Genomic DNA, 20,802 nt, shown 5'->3' with positions numbered 1-20,802 from the left:
AAGGCTTTGGAATCTATTTTTATTCACCATTTTACTTATTATTTAAATTCTGAACTTGTCACCAAGGTGAGCCTCGAGAATCCTTTTTGTAGGCTAAGGAAGAATCCTGTCTACTTAGTCACCATGGCTTTACGTTTAGTAAAGTATCTATATACATAATTATTACTAAAATAAAAAAAATCGATTAAACGATTAAAGGAATGATGGACTTAAATTTAATCTATGATCTAAAAATATGAAAAACAATTTGTGTGACAAATTAAAACCGTTTAATTTACTTTTGTAGAATTTTTAATAATATTACAAACGTTCGAACGTAGCCTAATTATACATAGCATGACAATTGTCATTAAAGCTGCAAATAGACAAAAATCGTGCATTGTAGGTACCATAGATTCGTTTACAATATGGGAAACGCTTATTATCTACAGTAATAAAGGTAATTCAATTACTCATCAGATAGATACATAATCAAGATAGGACTTTATTTGCCTTTCTAATGGCGGAAGATAAATACTTAATTTAGAGCGAATCCGAAGATACTTCTATAGCTGCCGGCGCAAAGCCCAGTTTTCTGTTCCGTTATCATGTACAGGACGGTTTTCAAAAAGGTTTTGTTGCACCTTACTCCAACTAGTAGAATTTGTAATATTACGGAGATATTTAAACATTGATGAATAACTTCACAAATTTGATTTTAGATAACAAATCCTTTTGTATTTAATAATTTTTTTAGACTATAAATAGTTTTGATAAAGAAGTAAAAATACAACTACAGTAGGGCATCTGAACTAATTGGGGGACGTGGGTGTTCGGAATTAAACAAAACATTCAGACTTTGCAACAAAACATTTTCTGGGTACAATATTGATGAAAATTAAATTTTTTAAGCGTTAATTGGTATACCTAGCTTAAAAAAATCTTCCATTTTTGGTCTGTCGAAGCTAGACTAACCTTTTACGAGTGACTAGGTCACGTGGTTTTTTAAGGACAGGTCTTTTTCATTCCAACGTCGATGAGCTGGGGCGTTATCATGAAGCAATTTTTTAATTGATGGGCTTTAACGGATAATAAAAAAGTTTCTATAAACCATTCCATGAAAGTTGTACTATCCATTAAGACACTCTTTTGCAAAGTGTAAACGATAGGCATCGCAGACCTATCAATGTGTTTAAAACAACGTGGTTTCTTGATTTTGCCACTAAAAAGCATAGGAAATCAGTGGCTCCCAGTAGCATTAGCACAAGCTAAGGCAGTGATACGATCCTTATTTATTTTAGGTCCAGGTGCTGCTAATTCACGACGTTACGCAAGAGTTTTTTGTGGCAAAGTTTTCCAATTGAGCCCAGTTTCATCTGCATTGTAAACGTTTTGGAGGGCGTAATTTTTTTCCTTTAGTAACTTCCTTAATTTAACTATTAATCTGCTACTGATGGATCATCACAGTTTTTATCTTTGGATTTAAAGCTCATTAATGCCATTTCTCGAATTAAATCGTTTTAACCAGCCTATGCTTGCTTAAAAATTTGCCAGCTGTCCAGGTTTTTCGTTGAATTGAACTGCTTTTTCACATAGAATCAGATCAGAAATAGGTTCTCCCTGGAATCCACTTATATATAGCATCATCTAAATCCGTGTTTGATCGAAGTATTATGGTTTTACGACTTGTGGTATGGTCAGAAGGGTCAAACTGGGACATAAAGTTACTTATGCTCGTCTTTTATAGGGAGTCAGGAGTTCGGATAATTGACGCTTGAATGAGCTGTAAATTCTATAAGAGAAACACTCACTCATAAATGTTTATTTAGGTGCTGGTATAATTTTAATATGAAAATAAGTTAAATGTAAATTTATCAATTAATATAAATATTGTGTGTGTATGCAATTAAATTACGGTACCTGTGATGTTGATGTAACACTTCTTCTTCCACAGTGCACTGGGGTTGACTCAGATGGGACAGAATCTTCTTAAAGCCACGTCGTCAGGTTACACAAAAATACTGAAGTGTTTATCGCGCTGATTTATACAAGACTAAAACTGAGGTGCGTGTCGTCTCGTAGCTTTGCTCCCTTAAGACTTTAGGGGGCGGACTGTACAGGTCCGTATTAATTCACGATTGACAAGACATACACACACGTTAATTAAAGAATTAAATATAAAAATAAAATAATAAAAATTATTAATAAAAACTAAGAATATGTGTGGAGGGACGTAACAACGCTCTTCTATGTAAAGAAGTAATTAAAATTATTAGAATAGTAGAGATACGAATTTCTACAAACACTAATTCTATACACTAATACATACACCTCAATTCGGCCAAAATGTTTGTTGCCTTTTAAGCCAAGCTGCTCTCTGAAATCGACGGATTATAGTGTAACACGGATTATATTTTAGTATCTAGATGTGCCTCACCGTGAAAGATAAAAGATCTTAAAATGGTAAAAGGATCTTAGTGCAACCAATTGCGAAAATATCTAAGGACAAAGGCAGGCAAATATACTCTAAGTGCTTCGGAAAACTGAAATAAGTAAAATCAAAAGTATTCTCACTGCACACTCCTCACTCAAATATTATTCTCGAAAAATGAAAATGGTGTAAATATTCTTCGAAATCATAAATACCTAGAATATGACTTTTTAGAATTTTATCAGATAACCAAGTAAGAAACAGCTCTGAGAAACTTAATATAAGTATAATAGGCGTTCTAAGAAGTCTAGATCTTTTGGACTAAAATTTAGATGTAGAGTATACACAAAAGATCTTTTAAATCATATTATGTAAAGTTAGAAATACCCCTTCGAAATCTACAATATCATATCACAATCATCTTTGTACTTTTGATGCATTCTTCAAAAGGATACCGAAGAAAAATTAAGACGGAAGAAAATAATATAACAAGATTAGAACAACAAGAACATAGCTATAGAATGAAATGGAGAAGAGCATTAAGTAGGATTAGATTAAGGTGAAAATTGTAAATGCTTTCAAGAATGGACCATATGAACTAAATTGTGACGTTCTAGAAATTTGTTTACTTCCGACGCTGCTGTGCTTTAGTAATATCTTAAATATTATTTTTGCTAATGATCTAATATAAATAAATAAAATGTACGACCAAAAGCTGATTGAAAATTAATTGATTATTCATTTTAGAATTGCAATTCTCTTTTGTACTCTTTTTGGTGATTACAAGCCAGCCTCCCAAGTAGTTGTCCGTCCTATATTATGCGACAGAACGTTCTGTCTTAATCTTTATTGCCGAACGTTTATTCTTACAAAAGCGAATCCCACCCGACAACACTCAAATCTATTTATCTTCTAATCAATCATGGACGACGTTGATTAGGGAACCGTCTCACTGGAAGGGTCACATTCGCATACCTTGTATTCGTTTGTTCTGAATGAACTCTGGAGTTTTTCCACGTTATTTCGCGATCCGCGTTCGTATCGTACGCGATTGTAGCCCTTAGAACGCGGGAATTTCTTATCGGCTCGAGATCGCCATCCAATTAAAGCTGACAATAGGTTTACGTTAGTGACACAAGTAGTGGAGTACACTCAGGCGTTCGGATCTACAATCTTCTGGTTCTTGCTTTATTTCGACGGGTTGCAGTGGTGGAGATGAAATGATTTATAATTGACAGGGATGTTTATTTTGCATTTTGCAGAAATATTCTAGATACTCATCCTACACATAATAATTAATTTTTATATCGTAGAACTATTATTTATTAATGCTATTAGTATTATTGTGATGATCTATAGCTGTACCAGGTGGTTTTATATCTACTGTGGTCATTGTTAGTACATGGATGTTCCATTACTTTTTTAAATGAACAGCAGTGTTTCATCATTTTTATTCTGTTTTTTATTGTTTTCACCCACAACATTAAAACGTGTAAACCTTGAATTATTCATGTCTGTATATCTATCCGTAAACGCAACTGATCCTATATTCAAATATATCCGGTATAAAGATGAGAAATTTGACCTTGGACTTCCGGTTCCAGAATTGTAATCGGAAGTACTGCTTTAAATTCGCCGACATAGTACAAGCGATATGTTATTCAACGTGCTTTAGCAACACAATTCTAACTTTCGGTTTTAGGCCTGTCTGTCCGTCCGTCTGTATGTCCGTAAACACAACTACTCCATTATTGGAAAAGATATAGTGACAAATGAGGTATCTAATGAAAGCTTATAACCCAAAGATTGTATGAAAGGTTGGAAATTTAGCATTTCGAGATTTCTTGTTTCAGAGTTGCAAGAGAGGTCCTGTTTTAAAGTTACTGAAATAGTACAAGCGATATATTATTTGACGCTCCTTAGCAAGACGAGAACAAATATATATTCTTCAGGTGTCATGTCTGATGATCCGTCCGACTGTCCGTCCGTAAACACATCTCCTTCGTTATTAGAACAGATTTAATGATAAATGTTAGCAAGATGAGAACAAAAATATTCTTCAGGTTTTTATATTACTTCCAGTTAAAAAATTGAACAGGAAAAGCCACATTGTGGACGCAGAAATAGTACATGTGATGTCATTTCAATCAATGTCAATCGGCACAACGTCACACGAAGAGTTCAAATACTGAGTTCAAATCTAGGACTTACGAAGTCCAATTGCTTGTTTATTTTGTCACTGTCAGCAATAAAAAATTGTGTCCTTTTTTTTTATTTAATTCATAATATGGTAGATAGAGTTACGAACAATGAAGTACTTAGAAGAATAGGTAAAGAGAAGGAAGTTAAACTTACAATTAAAGAAAGAAAGCTACAGTATCTCGGACATGTGATGTGGGGCGAGAAGTATAGCACCTTGCGACTCATAATGCAAGGAAAGATAGATGGCAGAAAAAGCATCGGAAGGAGACAAATTTCATGGCTTAAGAACCTGAGAGAATGGTTTGGATGCAGCTCAAAGCAACAATTTAGAGCTACTGCCTCAAAAATTAAAATAGCTATGATGATTGCCAACCTCCGTAGCTGAGATGGCACCTGAAGAAGAATTCATAATATAAACGAATTTTGCAGCGTTAATACATAGAAAATACATAAATACAGAGTAAGAAATAGAATAAAAAATTATAGAAAAAATTATGTTTTTGCTTTTAGTTAGCATTTACGAAAAATTCGACAAATTTTCATACTAAGCAATATACAACTTTTGGAGTAAAAATATCAACGATGCAAAGACATAAATGTAGATATACATGCATATTTTATTGATTTTATCGAACATCATTTGACTACGTAAACCACCAAAAAATGATCGGAATTCTAAGAACAACTGGAATTGACGAACAAAACTTGCAAATTATATCAGAACTATATTGACATTAAATGGTTACAATTGAAATAGAGTATACAATATCCGAAGATATACGAATCTGACGAGGGGCACGACAGGGTTGCTTCTTATCGCTGCTATTATTTAATCTGTATTCGGAGAAGCATCAGAAGAGATCCGAAGACGCCAGAACTTGTGGCTAAAAGACACAATTGCCATTTGGATTGCCAACCCTTTAAAGGAGCGGCGCAATAAGAAGAAAAACGTGTGAACACATATAGTGCAGACCAAAAACTCTAAAAATCGTAACAAAAAAAGGTAAAAACAAAAATGGATTAAAAAAAATAGGATTTGGACAAGCGGCCAACAGAGGTCTTTTCAATATGCAAAGTGTAGAAAAATGAGTAGCAAACTTGAACACTATTAACGTTGACTACAAAAAAGAACAATTAGTCTTTGAAAATACAGCACCATGCGAATTACAAATTCATAAAAGATAAAAAAAAACATTAAATATCCAGTTGTATTACAAAGTCCAATATAACAAATATAACAAAATATGAATTTTATTTATCGTCGAATAAACAAAATGTAAGTAAAGATAATTCTAGAAGAACTAAGAAAGCACGAACTAAGGTAGCTATAATATGAGGTTATCCCTAAGATATCATTATCATCATCTAGCCTTAATTTATCACGTCCACTGCTGGACATATGCCTTCCTCGAATTCCTTTATTCATTGCGATTTTGTTCTCTTTGTTGCCAATTTCTGGTAATACGCCTGATATTGTCAGCCCAAAGTGTAGGTGGTCTCCTCTACTACGTTTGTCTGTTCTTGGCCTCCAATTTGTAATTTTTCTCGTCCATCGTGAGTCATGCATTTTCGATACGTGGCCTGCCCAGTTCCATTTCCTGCTTTCCATAATATCAGCAATACTCGTCCTTCTTCGCAGATCTTCGTTTCTTATTCGATCCCGCAACGTCACTCCCAGCATAGACCGTTTGATTTGTCTCTGACGAAGAAGAGAGTCTCTGATGAAGAGACCTCTCATATATAATATGAAAGAACCAATAGGTGAAACAAGTACCGGCATACTATCGAATTAGTATCACACTTTAAATATTTGGGAAATTGGCTAAACACTGAAAATACAAGCGACAAGGAAGTTAAGTCTTGGATTATAATGACACGCAGAACATTCAGTAAATGAAAACCCACTCTTACCAACAGAAACCTAACCACTTAAAGGAGATTGAGATTGAGAACATTATAATAAAATAGAGTCGTTTGAGATGTGGTGCCATCGAAGATTGTTAAAAAATTCCTTGACTGATAAAAGTAAAGGCAATGGATGGATTGGTCGTAAAACGCTCTCATTGAGTACATTGTTATGTGAATAACCAACGCTTGAAAACAAGCACGGCTTCGATAGAAGCAAAAAGAATAAGTAAAAACGGAAATAAATCATTTATATCAGTACTAATTTATGCAGTCGACACAATAGGCGAAAAATTACAAGCGCTTTTCGCTTGATGAGAATAGCAGAACTGAAGATTCTACTAATAGTTAAATGACAAGTTACGAGCACCCATTACGAGAAATACATTGAAATAATGTTAAAGATATGGTAAAGCGTAAACAACTTCTAGTTCAATAATCGACATCCAAGCTTAAAGTCCAAATCTCAAAAAATAAAATATGTTTAATAATAATTATAGATTATTTCCAGAAAAGTAGTTAACGTGTTAATGCCACAAGAAAATAGATTCAGACACATGAATATGGGTTTTCTCTTGTTAAGGACAAACTATGTAAGCCTGTCATCAGCAACGGAATAGCTGGGATAACAGAATAAACACTACTACAAAAAAAAAAAAAGAAAAAGAGCAAAATATAAAGTAAAAATTTATTTTATTTTAAAATATTTTAAAAATATTCAATCTTTAATACCTACTGGTATTGAATTAAATATCTGTAATTTACTTAAGACAAATCTAATACGGTAATGATATTTTGCCTATTAATGTTCATATTTATAATGTATATAATAGTGTCCTTAATAATATAGTAATTATTTAAATTTAACTTTAATTTTTTCTTGCAGAGTTTACAAAGTGCGGCGAGGCGAGCAGGAACGAGTTGCGCGAACTGCAAAACCACAACTACGACCCTCTGGAGGCGCAATCAGAACGGGGAGCCTGTCTGTAACGCCTGCGGACTCTACTATAAACTACACAACGTAAGTATAACATAAATCAAGTCGATAGTTCTATGCTCCCATGATTCTTCTTTCGCCCGGTATATGTGTCTTTGTCTTGTCTTGTCCTGGTCTGGTGATATTCTCACACTCTATAAATGTGGGTTCGCGTGTCGTGAGCAGATTGAATATACGAACGCGCTGCAACATTTTTATATATTGTTCTTTACAATATTACAGCTTAGTACAGTTCATTTAACATCATATTGACAAATAGATTGTAAAGTTCGCTGTATTAAGAATTAACTGGTTAATCCCCCACAAAATATAACAAGTCAAAATTTAAGTTAACAGGGTTAATCAAATTTACCTTTTTCTTTGCGTCTTTTTTTATTTGAATAAAAAGTTCCCTGTTTTTTCATAGCTATTTCTTTCTTGTGACAAAAAATATAACATTGGAAATAAGATCTTCAAGAAAAATATTTGAAACTTAGTTGGACAATAACAAGAGTCTCTAAAATGTTTATTTATAGAATGAATAACTATATAACCAGCTTTAATTACTTAATGTATGGCACTCGATGTTGGGGAGTAACTAGAAAGAAGAGCAACGAATGCACTAACGGAAATGAAACTGCTTAGATGGATCAGTGAAGTGGCAAAAACATTAAGATTAAGTATAAATATATTATGGAACACTAGTGGCATCAGTTGACGCCAAAAAGAAAGAGCATGTTATGTTAAGATAATTAGGGTTGGTCATGATAAATACAGATATTTTTAAAGACGTGCATCAACGGGTCGGGATCATTTAAGATACCCGAGTCAGTAATCCGGGTCTTAGTTCATTTGAATGTGTACTGATGGAACTAACATCTGAAAAATATACTTAGTTTTCGACGAACAAATAGATACTGGGATGTTATCATTCATACGCTTAATGTCTCTAAGGGATATACCCAAAATATAAACTTCTGGAAACATGAATTTTTAAGCTGGTAATAATAAATGTTTCTAAATAGATTTAAATGAATTTTTACGGAAATATATAGATTATTTGTAATTTGTAATCGTTTTTCGGACCAATTCTACTTTATATTTCACTTTCTTCTCAGGGTTGTTAGTGTTGTGTGTGTGTGTGTGTGTGTGTGTGTGTGTGTGTGTGTGTGTGTGTGTGTGTGTGTGTGTGTGTGTGTGTGTGTGTGTGTGTGTGTGTGTGTGTGTGTGTGTGTGTGTGTGTGTGTGTTTTGTTTTATGGCACTGGAACTAAGCCAATTAGCCAGAACAAATGTGTGAAAGTGTTGTTAGTGTTATTTACAACGATTATCTGATCATTGACCTTCAAAATAAAAATATCATTTATTTACATTTTTGATATACTCTTTATAAAATATCTTTTTATATCTAGATCTACATCCGGATATTTTTTATTTAAGCAAGTTCAAGTTTTGTAGGCTTTATAATGCTTTTTCTGTTATTAAAAATCTATTTAAGAAGATCTCGTCTTATTTTTAGCATATTAATTCTCATCATTTCCCACAACATTTGAAAATTTTGTACCAAGTGACTCTTTTTCTTTTGTTAGCTTGTCCAAATTATTTTATAATCGTAAAATAAAGCACTGTACTAAACTCTTATAATAAAGTGTAATTTTATTTTTACAAAAAATATAATCATCTAATAAAACAAATTTCAGACATCATTACATTAATATGACTATATAATTAAAACTCAATAATATTAAAGCAGGTAACAACCGCATACGCCACCAAAAGAATCAAGATAACAAAAGACCAATGAAAGATGTTTGTCTGAACAATCATAATCTACGGGCGTAAAAGTATCAACATCTTCGATCTAAAGACAATCTAGTTAAAAGGTAATCTGTTGATTACCCCAAATCCTGATATCTATCACACGCACATATCTGCTGACGCTTTATTCTCCATGTCTTGCTCTTTCTTTTACACCGATTTGATCTTATCGAAACGAGTTGGAAGTGGCGCTATATGATATAACTAATGGTATGGAACGTTCACTCTAGATCGCTATTCAACCTAACCCAAATTATTAAGAACCTATAGCTTAAAATAGATAAAATTATTTTACTCTTTTTAGATCTTGATAAGGCACTACTAGATACTGCTACTAATACTACTATTACATTAGAACTACTAGAATATTCGCGTATTAATTAAAATTAATATCGCATAATAAGATAAAGATAGAACAGTATGAGAATTTATCTTCAGGTACACAAAAATCCTTATAGGTACTGTGAAAATATAAGGAGATACAGTAGAGTTAAAACGGGATGGATAAAATGCAAGGAGGTGAATGGTGACAGAAAGATTCCAATGAAACTGAAAAGAAAATTCTTTAAAATAGAATATCATCTTTGATCTATGGATCTATGGGCTAAATGTTAGTCAGTTAAATAGTAATAAAATTAAATGAAAAGAATGTGATGAAATTGTGACAAAAAAGAATACAATTAGGAATGTGTATAATCAAAGAAGCCTAGAGCCCATGATGGCACCAATTTATGCTATCTCTAGATATCCGTTGATGTTCAACGTCGAAATGATATTCTATTCTTTACCAACACTGTGTATATATGTTATAAGTATTTCCTTAAATACTGAGGTTCACATATTCGGGTAGCCCAACTAAGGTGTTAATGACTCTTTTCTTTTGTCTATGGTGATAATTTGAGTTGTAGTTGAATAACCATCCGCGAACGTTGATTTTCGGTATAATCTGATTTTAAATTTTCGTTTCAGTTTCTGTTCCTAGAAATATGAACAAGATAATAGAAATTTAAGAAATTTTGCAGTTTTACTTGACTCCTAACTACAAAAAGACTATTTACCTAGCTAAACCAATAAAGCGACTTTCTATCTTCTATCTTTTTATCTATCTAATTTTATGACTTGTTCGAAATTTTATATAAAAATTTGCAATAACTTGGCTCAAAGGACTTCCCATCCTATCAGTCTGATTTTAAAATCTTCCGTCCCATTTCAATTATGTTGTGGTAAAGTAGTGATAAAAAAGATTTATGATTTCTTATCAGAACTTCTTATACTGCTTTTTAATGCACACCAATACTTTATCAACTGAATCCACAGTAAACAATAAAACTATGTCAAAATAGACAATCGTTCCTAAAGACATTTTCCTTGTGAATTTTGAGAAACCTTTCAGTCGCGCTGGTAGTGCTCCTATCTTATTAAAATTGTTTTTCAACAGAAATATTCTGATGAAATAAAGTTGACTTTTTTTATAAAAGTTCTATGTCAGTTTCTTACAGGTGTTAGTTTCTAACAGCATTTTAAATTTTATTGTCATAATTCACAGTTCTGCCATTGGCATTTTTTTACCAGCAGGTATAGGTCGTCATAATCATTTTTTTGTTTCTGATAACACATCAAGAAACAAAATTCTAGACCAAGTCCTACAAACCCCAAAAATAGTGTATTATTACAAAACATCATCATGATCATTGACACTAGAGCCCTTTAATGACCCAGTCTTTTTTAGTCTTTTTAGAACATACCCCCATTCCGTCCTATCTCAAGCAACTCTCCATCCTTTAACTTTGATGGATTTTACGTATCTTCCAAGCTGTTCAGGTACTCTTCAGTAAAATACTTTTCTCAGCGTCGTATCGTCCTTCCCTTTGATTACATGCCCAATCCGTCTAAGGAGTGCATCTTTAATTAATTTCGCAACGTCAGCTTCTCCAAAGCTTCTAAATAACTTGTAAGATATAACGCTAAGTTGTAGTGTTATGCCACAAACCCTGCTCTGTTAGTCCTCCGCATATTGTTCTTCTTTAGAAGACGTTCGACTAAGGTGTGCTTCCAGTCATGACTAACGGCACTGAAATACTTTTCTTAACCCAGACTACAGTACCAGAGTAGCCCAAAGACGAATAGAACGCTCGCTACTTGGATCGACTCTCAGAGACAGAGTTAGCAACAAAGAAATATGAAGACGGACAGGCGTCACAGATGTCGTAGAGCATATAGCATTGCTAAAGTGGAACTGAGCGAGCCATGTGGCTAGAATGAATGAAGGGCGGTAGACACAAAAAATTACAGTATGAAGACCACGAGTTGACAGAAGAAGCAGAGGTAGACCACCAATACGAGGGCAGACGACGTCAAAAGAATCGCTAGGGATTTACTGCAGGAAGCTCAAGACCGACAGAACTGGAAGAAATTAGGGGAGGCTTATCCTCCCCTAATTTCTTCCAGTTCTGAAACACAAGCCGCTTTTGGTTATTCTGTGTTAGTGACCACGTTTCTGCTCTGTATGTTAAAAACTGGCCTTATTAGTGTTTTGTACACTGTTAGTTAAATTGCGTTTTTGAGCTTTTATTTTTAGTCCAATTTTCACTGCAGACGCTCTTAACGACCGAAAAGTGTCAATATCGTCTGCATATCCAGCCACTTGTACAGATTTGTTAAATATTGTACCACTCGTATTGATCTGGGACTCACGAATAACCTTTTTCAGGTTCACGAATGTATGGTGGGAGTCGATGTCATATTCTAAGGTTTTTCCCAGAATCTGTCTCGGTGGGAAAATTTGATCAGTTGTTGATTTGTTAGGTCGAAAATCATACTGATATCCCCCTAATATTTGTTCGCCGGAGATGAGCATTCTGATGTATAGTACATTTGATAGTATTTTGTGTGCCATGTTGTGGAAGGTAGTCCCCTTCTTGTAAAGTGGCATAGTGTTCTTAATTTTCTTTTCGCGGGTTTCCATTCTATGGCAGATTTCATTTATTATGCATATGAATTATCAGTGTGTCACCGCCTTTTTTTTAAAGAGTTCGGCAGGAAAATTGTCCCAGGGCTCTGTTATTTTTTAATTTTGAAATGGAGTCTCTTATATCTTGCTCGGTGGAAAACGCCTCTTGAACATTTTCAACTGTTCTCAGTATCGGTACGTCTCCATTATTATTATTTAACAGGTCTTCAAAAGATCTAGACCACCTTAAAAAATACCAGTACTCCGGAAATCATACAATCCATAACAAGGAAAATGATAAAATGAACCTAATTTTACTTTCTTTAAATGCCCATCGATGCTTATTCAAGAAGCAAGGAACGATTCCGTACGTACTGTCCCATCTCGTTTATCGAAGCTTTAGAAACTGACCCGTTCTGTTCATATTATTACGTGGCGCGTTCTATTCCCGTAACAAATTGTTATTGTAGTTGGGTAACGACGTTGTTTAAAGTAGGCGTGGAGACCGGTATATATGATATACTGGCTGAAGTCCTGCTCCGGGCAGTCGACATACTCGCTAGCCGGTGGAACATGTCATTATGATCCACAATCGCACTACTATTGCTCCGCGGAATGGAATGCTCTTCTTATTCTTCTTTACTGGACGTTTATCGAGTAAGAGTAATAACTGCACTTTATGCTGTTTTTTTCGTTTTTCTACAAAGTATTGTGATGGACGTATCTAAAAGCTGATCGTAGTTCATGGGTGTATAAACTGAATGGCAGTTATCAATTACATTGTATGGATTTATGTGCGTGGAGGTTTATGGCTGATACATTTAATTTAAAATACATTAAGAATAGTAAATTCAATATTCTAGGTCAAGTAATTAACTCAAGTGGTGATACAACATTGCAGTAAAAGGTTCTAGAGAGCATAATAATTTTAAACGGAATATATTGCAATACAGCTCGGTTTTACTACCGATATCATGACATTTTGTTGGTTAACTCGTTTTTAACTATTATCTTCAAATAGTTGGTTTAGACGAAAATAAAATTATACTCCTTATTAATTGGCATATTCATTGGCTGTTCTTTTTAGTTGTTTACTTTGACCATTTAACCAATTAATTATTTGAGACCCAATTACTTTTTTCATCGTGCTACTATTCATTGCTCGATATGAACCTTGGACAACTATGTTGACTCATGCTAAACTTGAACACTCTGGCTTTCACAGCTATACAATTTCTATTTGCTCTTCTCTTTATTGACTGATAATCTTCTTACAATAATATATTATTATTGGGATGAGTAGTTAATTTTTAATTAGGATCCTAATGATGCTCTACCTAGTTGTCTTCTTCTGGTTCCGTTCTAGATAATGTTTAAATATTTATCGTCTTCTGAAATATTCCTCATACACTGATCCTATATTAATTTAGTAGCTCACCTCAAAAATATACAGTAATTACTTCTATTGTTTTTAATTTTAATAACCAGAGTAACACGGTCGTATGAGGTTGTTTTTGTTCGCATAAACATAAAATTTGTTAAGCATGACCTTTTAACAGAATTAGTTCTTTGTCGAATTGCGAATTTCAAGACCGACCTCCAAACATAACTGTTTTGGGTACATTCAAACGAAATTAATTTTTTACATAAACATGCAAAACAGTTGAAGGTGGTCGACACTAAGTTATGTTTCTAAACTTTTTTATTATTATATTGTTATTGTTTGTACAGATTGCAGTAATGTCATTAATTACTGCAAACCTATTAAACAGATTAGTTTAACTATAACAATATATATATATATATATATATATATATATATATATATATATATATATATATATATATATATATGTACTATATATATATATATATATATATATATATATATATATATATATATGTACTAAAAATACCGATTTGTCGGGAACACTATATTCCTCTCTTTTTTCAAGATAATTTGCCAATTTCCAGTAAGTCGGCGATCTAATTTACAGAACATTTTATTTTAGTTTTTCCTTTTTTCCTACACTCCCTGAAATAACACACTTCTAGTATACTTGTTAAGATTTCTCGGTAATTATATTGTGATATGTTCAGATTTTAAAAACTTACTGTATATTCTTTTTCGTAGTCTACACATTGACTACTGGATATTGGTGATAACATGATCGAATAGTATAAGTCAACATTTCTCATAATATGTTTAAGACTCCTCATTTTTGGTATTTAGTTATTGTAATTATCACCTGTACCTCCTTATCCATAGGGCAAAGAATATTTTCGTTGGTAATTTTATATACTCACGGAACTCTAAGTATGCCTTAGAGTTCCGTGAGTATATGTAAATGCAAACAGTGTACGAAATTATGACAAGCCATAATTTCGTACACTGTTTGCATTTCGTAATTTTGGTAGATCCACATTAACCAAACAAGCTTGTAAGCTTAGGTACCAAGTATTAGTTTTAATGTGATTTTAATCAGAATCTTAAGTAGGTACTTATTTATGTATTTATTGTATCGTATACATATTGAGTACATATGTACATAATTAACACAAACATAAATAACACAATCACTTACTTTGAAAGTAGGTACAAAATTTGGAAGAAGCTAAATTTATGAGAGTTCATGGGAATCAGTGCAAGAAATAACATACGATTTACTATCAATAACTAGCAGATTGAAAGTGTGGACAATTTTACATATCTTAGAAGTCTTATAATTGAAAGGGGAGGCATGAAAGGTGATATTCGTATGAAAAAGGTTAACAAGCATTCAGCATGCTCAGCCCCATTTTGAGGTCTAGCCAGTATACCACAAAGACAAAGATCAGAATATTCAAGTCGAGCGTCAAGTTTGTTCTATTCTCCGGATGTGAAACCTGAAAAAAAAAACAAATATGCTTATAGACAAACTGCAGGTATTTGTTAACAAATATCTACGAAGAATTTTTCGTATTTTTTTGCCTAACACTATCACAATGAAGATCTGCTACACCTGACCAAACATAATGGGATAGACAATGAAATAAATTCCAGAAAGTGGAGTTAAATCGGCCACACACTTCGTGAAAATTAGTTCTGTATCACAAAGTGTGCTCTAAAGTGAAATCCTTAAGTAAAAACTCCAAAAATTGGGGTTCAACCGACCACACACTTCGTAAAAATTACTTCTGTATCACAAAGTGTGCTATCGAATAAAATCCTTAAAGAAAAAAACAAAATAGGACTACATGGCGCGTTTTCACCGATATATGTATATATACACATATATGTATATATATATATATATATATATATATATATATATATATATATATATATATATATATATATATATATATATATATATATATATAGTCGTCGATAAAGAGTGGGGTCTACGTGGCTTTAGAACACCCCTATTGTATTTAGTCTATGAATATTATTTTTTTATAGTTTTAAAATTGTCCCTACTTCAGCAAACGAACATCACTGCTATAAATCATTATTTTGTGTAATTATTTTAAATTACGCAGAATGCTTGATTTTAATGATTAATTTATACAACAATAAATTTCCGGGGCTATCTCACAACAAGAAAGGTGTTTACTACTGTGTGTGTGTTTTGTACGGGCCTAAGGAAGGAAACCAAAGCAAAATCGCGTTACAGACCTCAGTTACGAAGCCCTTTTTTTAAACTCAAGAAAGCTTGTGAAATATTGAGGGGTCATTCTCATAATAATTATCATAAAACAGCTCAATTAAAATGTAGTAACTTGAAAAAAGTATCTGAAGATAATGCAGAAAACCTTATGGTTCAAATGAATAATGAAGTTGCACAAACAGTGTTGCACAAATAGAATTATATTTGCTTCGATTGTCACAATTATTTTGCGCAGTCGACAAAACATCCTTTAAGAGGGCACCGAGATAATGGTGCTATTGATTTGGAAATGGAATCGTCCGAATCAATCAATAATTAAACCGAAATTAACTTCTTAAATACTAGAAGGGGAACTACTTTAATATTGAGTTGATGCAGGTGATCAGATTCTGTAAAGCCATCTTAAAAATGTTTCGAGGAGTTCATCACTTACAAGTAAATCAAAGCTAAATGACCTTATAGACTGCTGTGGCATTGTTATTGAGAAAAAACTGTTAAAGAAGTTAAATGAAGCAAATATTTTTCTATTTTGGTAGATGAAACAGCAACTTGTGATTTCCAAGTTTTATAATGCATTTAATTATGATAATGAATCAGTGCACACGACAATTTTGTTCCACTGATTATCACAACACCAATGAAGAGCTTTATATATAACACATGCTTCAGCGGAAAAGATTTATTTTTGGTATAAAGTAAACAGTTGTACATATTACTAATTTTGACTCTGTGTAGTCTGAATAGTTACTTAAGACCTCCTTGATAGTACTTATTCTGACAAACTTCAATAAAATAAAGAAGTTAATTTTATTTATTTTTCTAGCGTTGATCGTTATACAGTAATCTTCATATAAGGAAGGTAACGTATATGCCTGTCCTTGTAAGATATAAAAAGTAAATTAAATTAATGATGAAATGGTCCATAAAGCGATATGTTCCCCTGAGTATGAATACCACCGATATCTCAGCGTCTCGATATTCTTCATCGTAAAAATAAAACCTTTAAGAGACAACCACACTTCTAAGGAATTCGAGACACTTGTTACTACTGTCATCCATTTAATTAAGGTCTCGGGATTCCAGCAATGTGTACACACACCTCCAGACGCATTCCCAGCCACTATAGTCGGCAAATAGTCCAATTAGGCCCTACACAAAATGCCTCTTATTGTGTCATGAGACCACTAATAACATATTCTGTGTATTAAACTTGCGGTCACTGGACTTTTAGCCATCCTTCACAAGAACCGCGCTTTTCTTTTTTCTCTATTGTTGCCGCGCGACTCGCGTCACGTACTATACCGGCCTTTGCCGGTCTGTTTGTATAAAATCATCTGAATGACGGGATAATAAAGTGGCGATTTATTAAGGGTTCTTCATGGCTTCTCGGTTCGACGAATACGACTGGACAAAGCATTACTTTATGATTTTTAAATTAGTCAAATATTGCAATATTGAAAAATACGCTTGGCCTCATAGTTCGGTAATGTTAAAGATAACGGTAAAAAATTGCCTTTGGGTAGTTTGTTTTTAATTTGTAGTAAATATAGATATAGACTACTAAATATAGACTATGGCCCAACACCGAAAGGTACAAATGGGTCTACTGATTAAGTAAAGTAAAAAAGAAATATTGACTAATGGCTCATTAAGTTCGATAAAAGTAATAAACAAAGACACAAATTTTGACCATAGTTATTGTTATTATTTACGATTATTTCAGAAATAAATGTAAAACATATCAAACTCAAGTATAGTCATGAAGTAGCAACGAGCGAGGCAGTTTATTTTGACGTTGATAATATTATTAACGAACTTTACTTAGTCTGCTTCTTCCATTTTTAAAATCGGTCAATACGGAACTTTTTTCATTCTGCCTATGCGATAGTTCAAGTCATATTTCCCATTTTATATCCATCATTTTGATAGTTTGTTTATATTGTTTTAAATATGTTTACAATTGTACAACCCTTTTCCAAAGACCAATCACATACCATCATTGTTGTTCTGGCAGCTAATTCCAAGTTGAAGTTAATTTTATGTATCAAAACTATCCTCTAATAAAGCCGTCTTAGAAATGCACCTCAAAAATACTGACAATTACAGTTGAAAGTCTTCTAAAGTCTAGATCCCTTTTAAAATGCATATTATCTGTCTGAATAGTTCTTCTTCTTGGGGGTTATCGATAATAATGATTAGTTAAACTCTGTCCTGCTAATAAAAAATATGTGTAGTTATAATTATAATTTATTACTAACAAATAATAGTAGTAAACATAAAACTACAAGAAAATAGTATCAGAATCATATTAGTTTGACGTTTTGTTGCTAATAATAAGGTTCTATTGGCTTCCTTTGCACAGCCTGTTTTCACGAAATATTCTATTATACCTAGTTATCTATGTCAGCTCATCTATATATTTTAATTTATAATGTAGTATTATCGTTCCAGTAAACAATAAAAAATATTAATGGTTGTTGATTGCCCCTCACCCACTTTTTAGAACCTAAATACCATCAACCAGCATTACTTTCATTTACTTTATCACTTTTAAAATCTTGCAGATCTGTAAAAATCTTTCTCAAGTAGTACGTTTAAAAATAATTTATCGGATCGAAATCTAGAACCATCGAGTAATTTTAATTCCGAGTTAATTAGGGCTACCTTCACCAGGTCTCGCTGCTGCCTGCTTGGATTTCTTTGGAATTGTCAATCTCGACCTGCGTCCAGCGCTTAGTTGGTCACGATTTGGTCACGACAAATGCAGAGCCGAATCAACAAGTTTTAGGCGCTTGTTATCTTTTTATATCATCTTTCGTTTTAAGTTATAAATTATTAATATTTACAATTCTATTACTAGAATTGATTACAATACCGTTACACATTCTTCTATTACTTGTCATTGTTTTTCGGATCTTCACCTACTATCCTTACTTTATTCTATCCTTCTATCCAATTCTATTTATCTTATGCTTATTCTCCTTTTTTCCTTCTACTGCTCCGTGAAACTACATAGTTCGGTAATTTTGTTTTGCGTGGTACGTAAACAGATTATAATGTTTCTCCATTGTACCATTTTTTATATCTCATAGGATATTAGATAATATTTCCGTCGCTCATTTTACTGGTAGTCTGATAATGATAGTTATTATAAAAACTTAGTGTCTTGGTTTTGCAGTTTTATTACACTATGCTACATTCACTTTATTTCCAGTGTTAAATTCAGTTTCCACTATTTTACAAAGTAAAAGGGAAAAATCCCAGTGGTTGGCTGGATACCATAGTTTAAAACAACTTTCAGTTGTTAAACTAACTATTTTAATAAAATTGTTAAAATTTATCCAAAACGATTACAATTTTTCAAAACGTTTTTGGTCCAGTCGGACCAACATCAGTGAAACATTGTAAGAGTAGTTAAAATTAGCTACGAAAATAAGTGTAAAAACCTTTGAATTACATGACAATCATGGTTAAATGTAATAAACTGATGATACGTGGTCGATGTTATAGGATGTTACCTAAAAGTAACATACATCTTCCCTGCTCGAAAGGGGGACGACTTTGTTCACCTGTTAGTGCTAACCAACGTGCACTATTTTGTTAAGTACTATTTTATTCCATTTTATTTTTATTCACGCTTAATATTCTGTATTTTTTGTGTGTGTATGTATTATGTTTTAGTTCTGTAAGTAATTTGCAACTACTTTTTTGAATTTCACCAAAAATACCAGATGAACTGTAAAAATTATGAAATTCATATTATCGCCTGAAACAGTTTACCTTATCTTTGTGCTTCTTAATATTAGCTGTATAATTCTTGCCAGATTTACTTAGATGTCTAAATACATACGTTTACTTTTAAATTTGAAATCAATTCAGAATTTATCAATCAATAAATCAATCGATCAATTAAACAATGCCTAAAAAGAGGAAGAACAATGTTTCTTAAGAACTTAAAGACAGTAGTATGCACCAACAATTGAATCTATTTTCTGGACAACAATTAATAAGGTGCCGTGTCCTATCGAAGTTAATTGTAGCTTTGGAAACTGCTGCACGAAATATTTCTGTGGATGAGCGGTCAAATCATCTCCTCAGATCTTTCAGTGACAACTCCACGATTACTTGCTTCTTCCTACTGATCTTTTGCCCTGTATTTTACCTTAAAATGTAATTTGAAGTAATTCATATCTTTCACCTCACATTCATATCTTTCACCTTTCATATCACATGACCCACGTATTTCCTTCTTTTTTTCATGCTTAGTAGGTCTTTCTGATGCGCCAAAGTACTTCATCGTTTATAATTTTTTGTACCCATGGAATTCTTAACATCCATCTGAATATATATATATATATAACTTAAAGGCATCTATTATTTTTTCTCTGTTTTAGAGTCTATTGCTCAACTTTCATAGCCATACAGCAAGACAAAGAAAAAGGAATATCTGATCATTCTGATTGTGAGCCCTAGACTAAGGTCTGATCTTGTAATAAATGTTTTCATGTTCATGAGCACTCTCCTGGCTCTTTTTTGAGTTTCATTTGAGTTAAATGTACGTTTATTGGTATCTTTGAAAATCCTAGAATTTTAGTTTTGAAACCATTTAGATTTAAACCGAATATTTTGATATGACAAACTACCGCATTTATTATATTTTGTGGTTCCTGTGCGTTGCTTCCTATTAGAACGGTATCATCAGCGTACCTGATATTGTCTATGCTGGTTCCATTATTCTTGATTCTACCTTGGACCTCGTCTAATGCATCTCGTAATATAGACTCCGAATATTGATTTAATAATAACGGAGACAAGACGCAACCATGTTGCACTTCTCGTCTGTTTTTTTTTTTAATAGTGTGTGTTTTATTTCAATCATTGCCGTTTAGTAC

At 32.9% G+C, this 20,802-nt stretch overlaps 1 protein-coding gene across 2 annotated transcripts in view; it reads left to right on the top strand.

Moving 5' to 3' along the window:
* The window catches only part of grn (GATA binding protein grain), a 249,293-nt gene that overhangs the window by 190,701 nt on the left and 37,790 nt on the right, over positions 1–20,802 (top strand). For both annotated transcript variants that reach the window (XM_072523081.1, XM_072523080.1), the window contains exon 5: positions 7,404–7,538. In XM_072523081.1, coding sequence (XP_072379182.1) covers positions 7,404–7,538 — 135 coding nt within the window. The remainder of the gene's footprint in view (positions 1–7,403; positions 7,539–20,802) is intronic.

The sequence above is a fragment of the Diabrotica undecimpunctata genome, chromosome 2 (assembly GCF_040954645.1).
Source record: "Diabrotica undecimpunctata isolate CICGRU chromosome 2, icDiaUnde3, whole genome shotgun sequence".
Classification (NCBI taxonomy): Eukaryota; Metazoa; Arthropoda; class Insecta; order Coleoptera; family Chrysomelidae; genus Diabrotica; species Diabrotica undecimpunctata.
The sequence above is the reverse complement of the archived record's forward strand: the minus strand, read 5'-3'. Positions and strand labels throughout refer to the sequence as shown.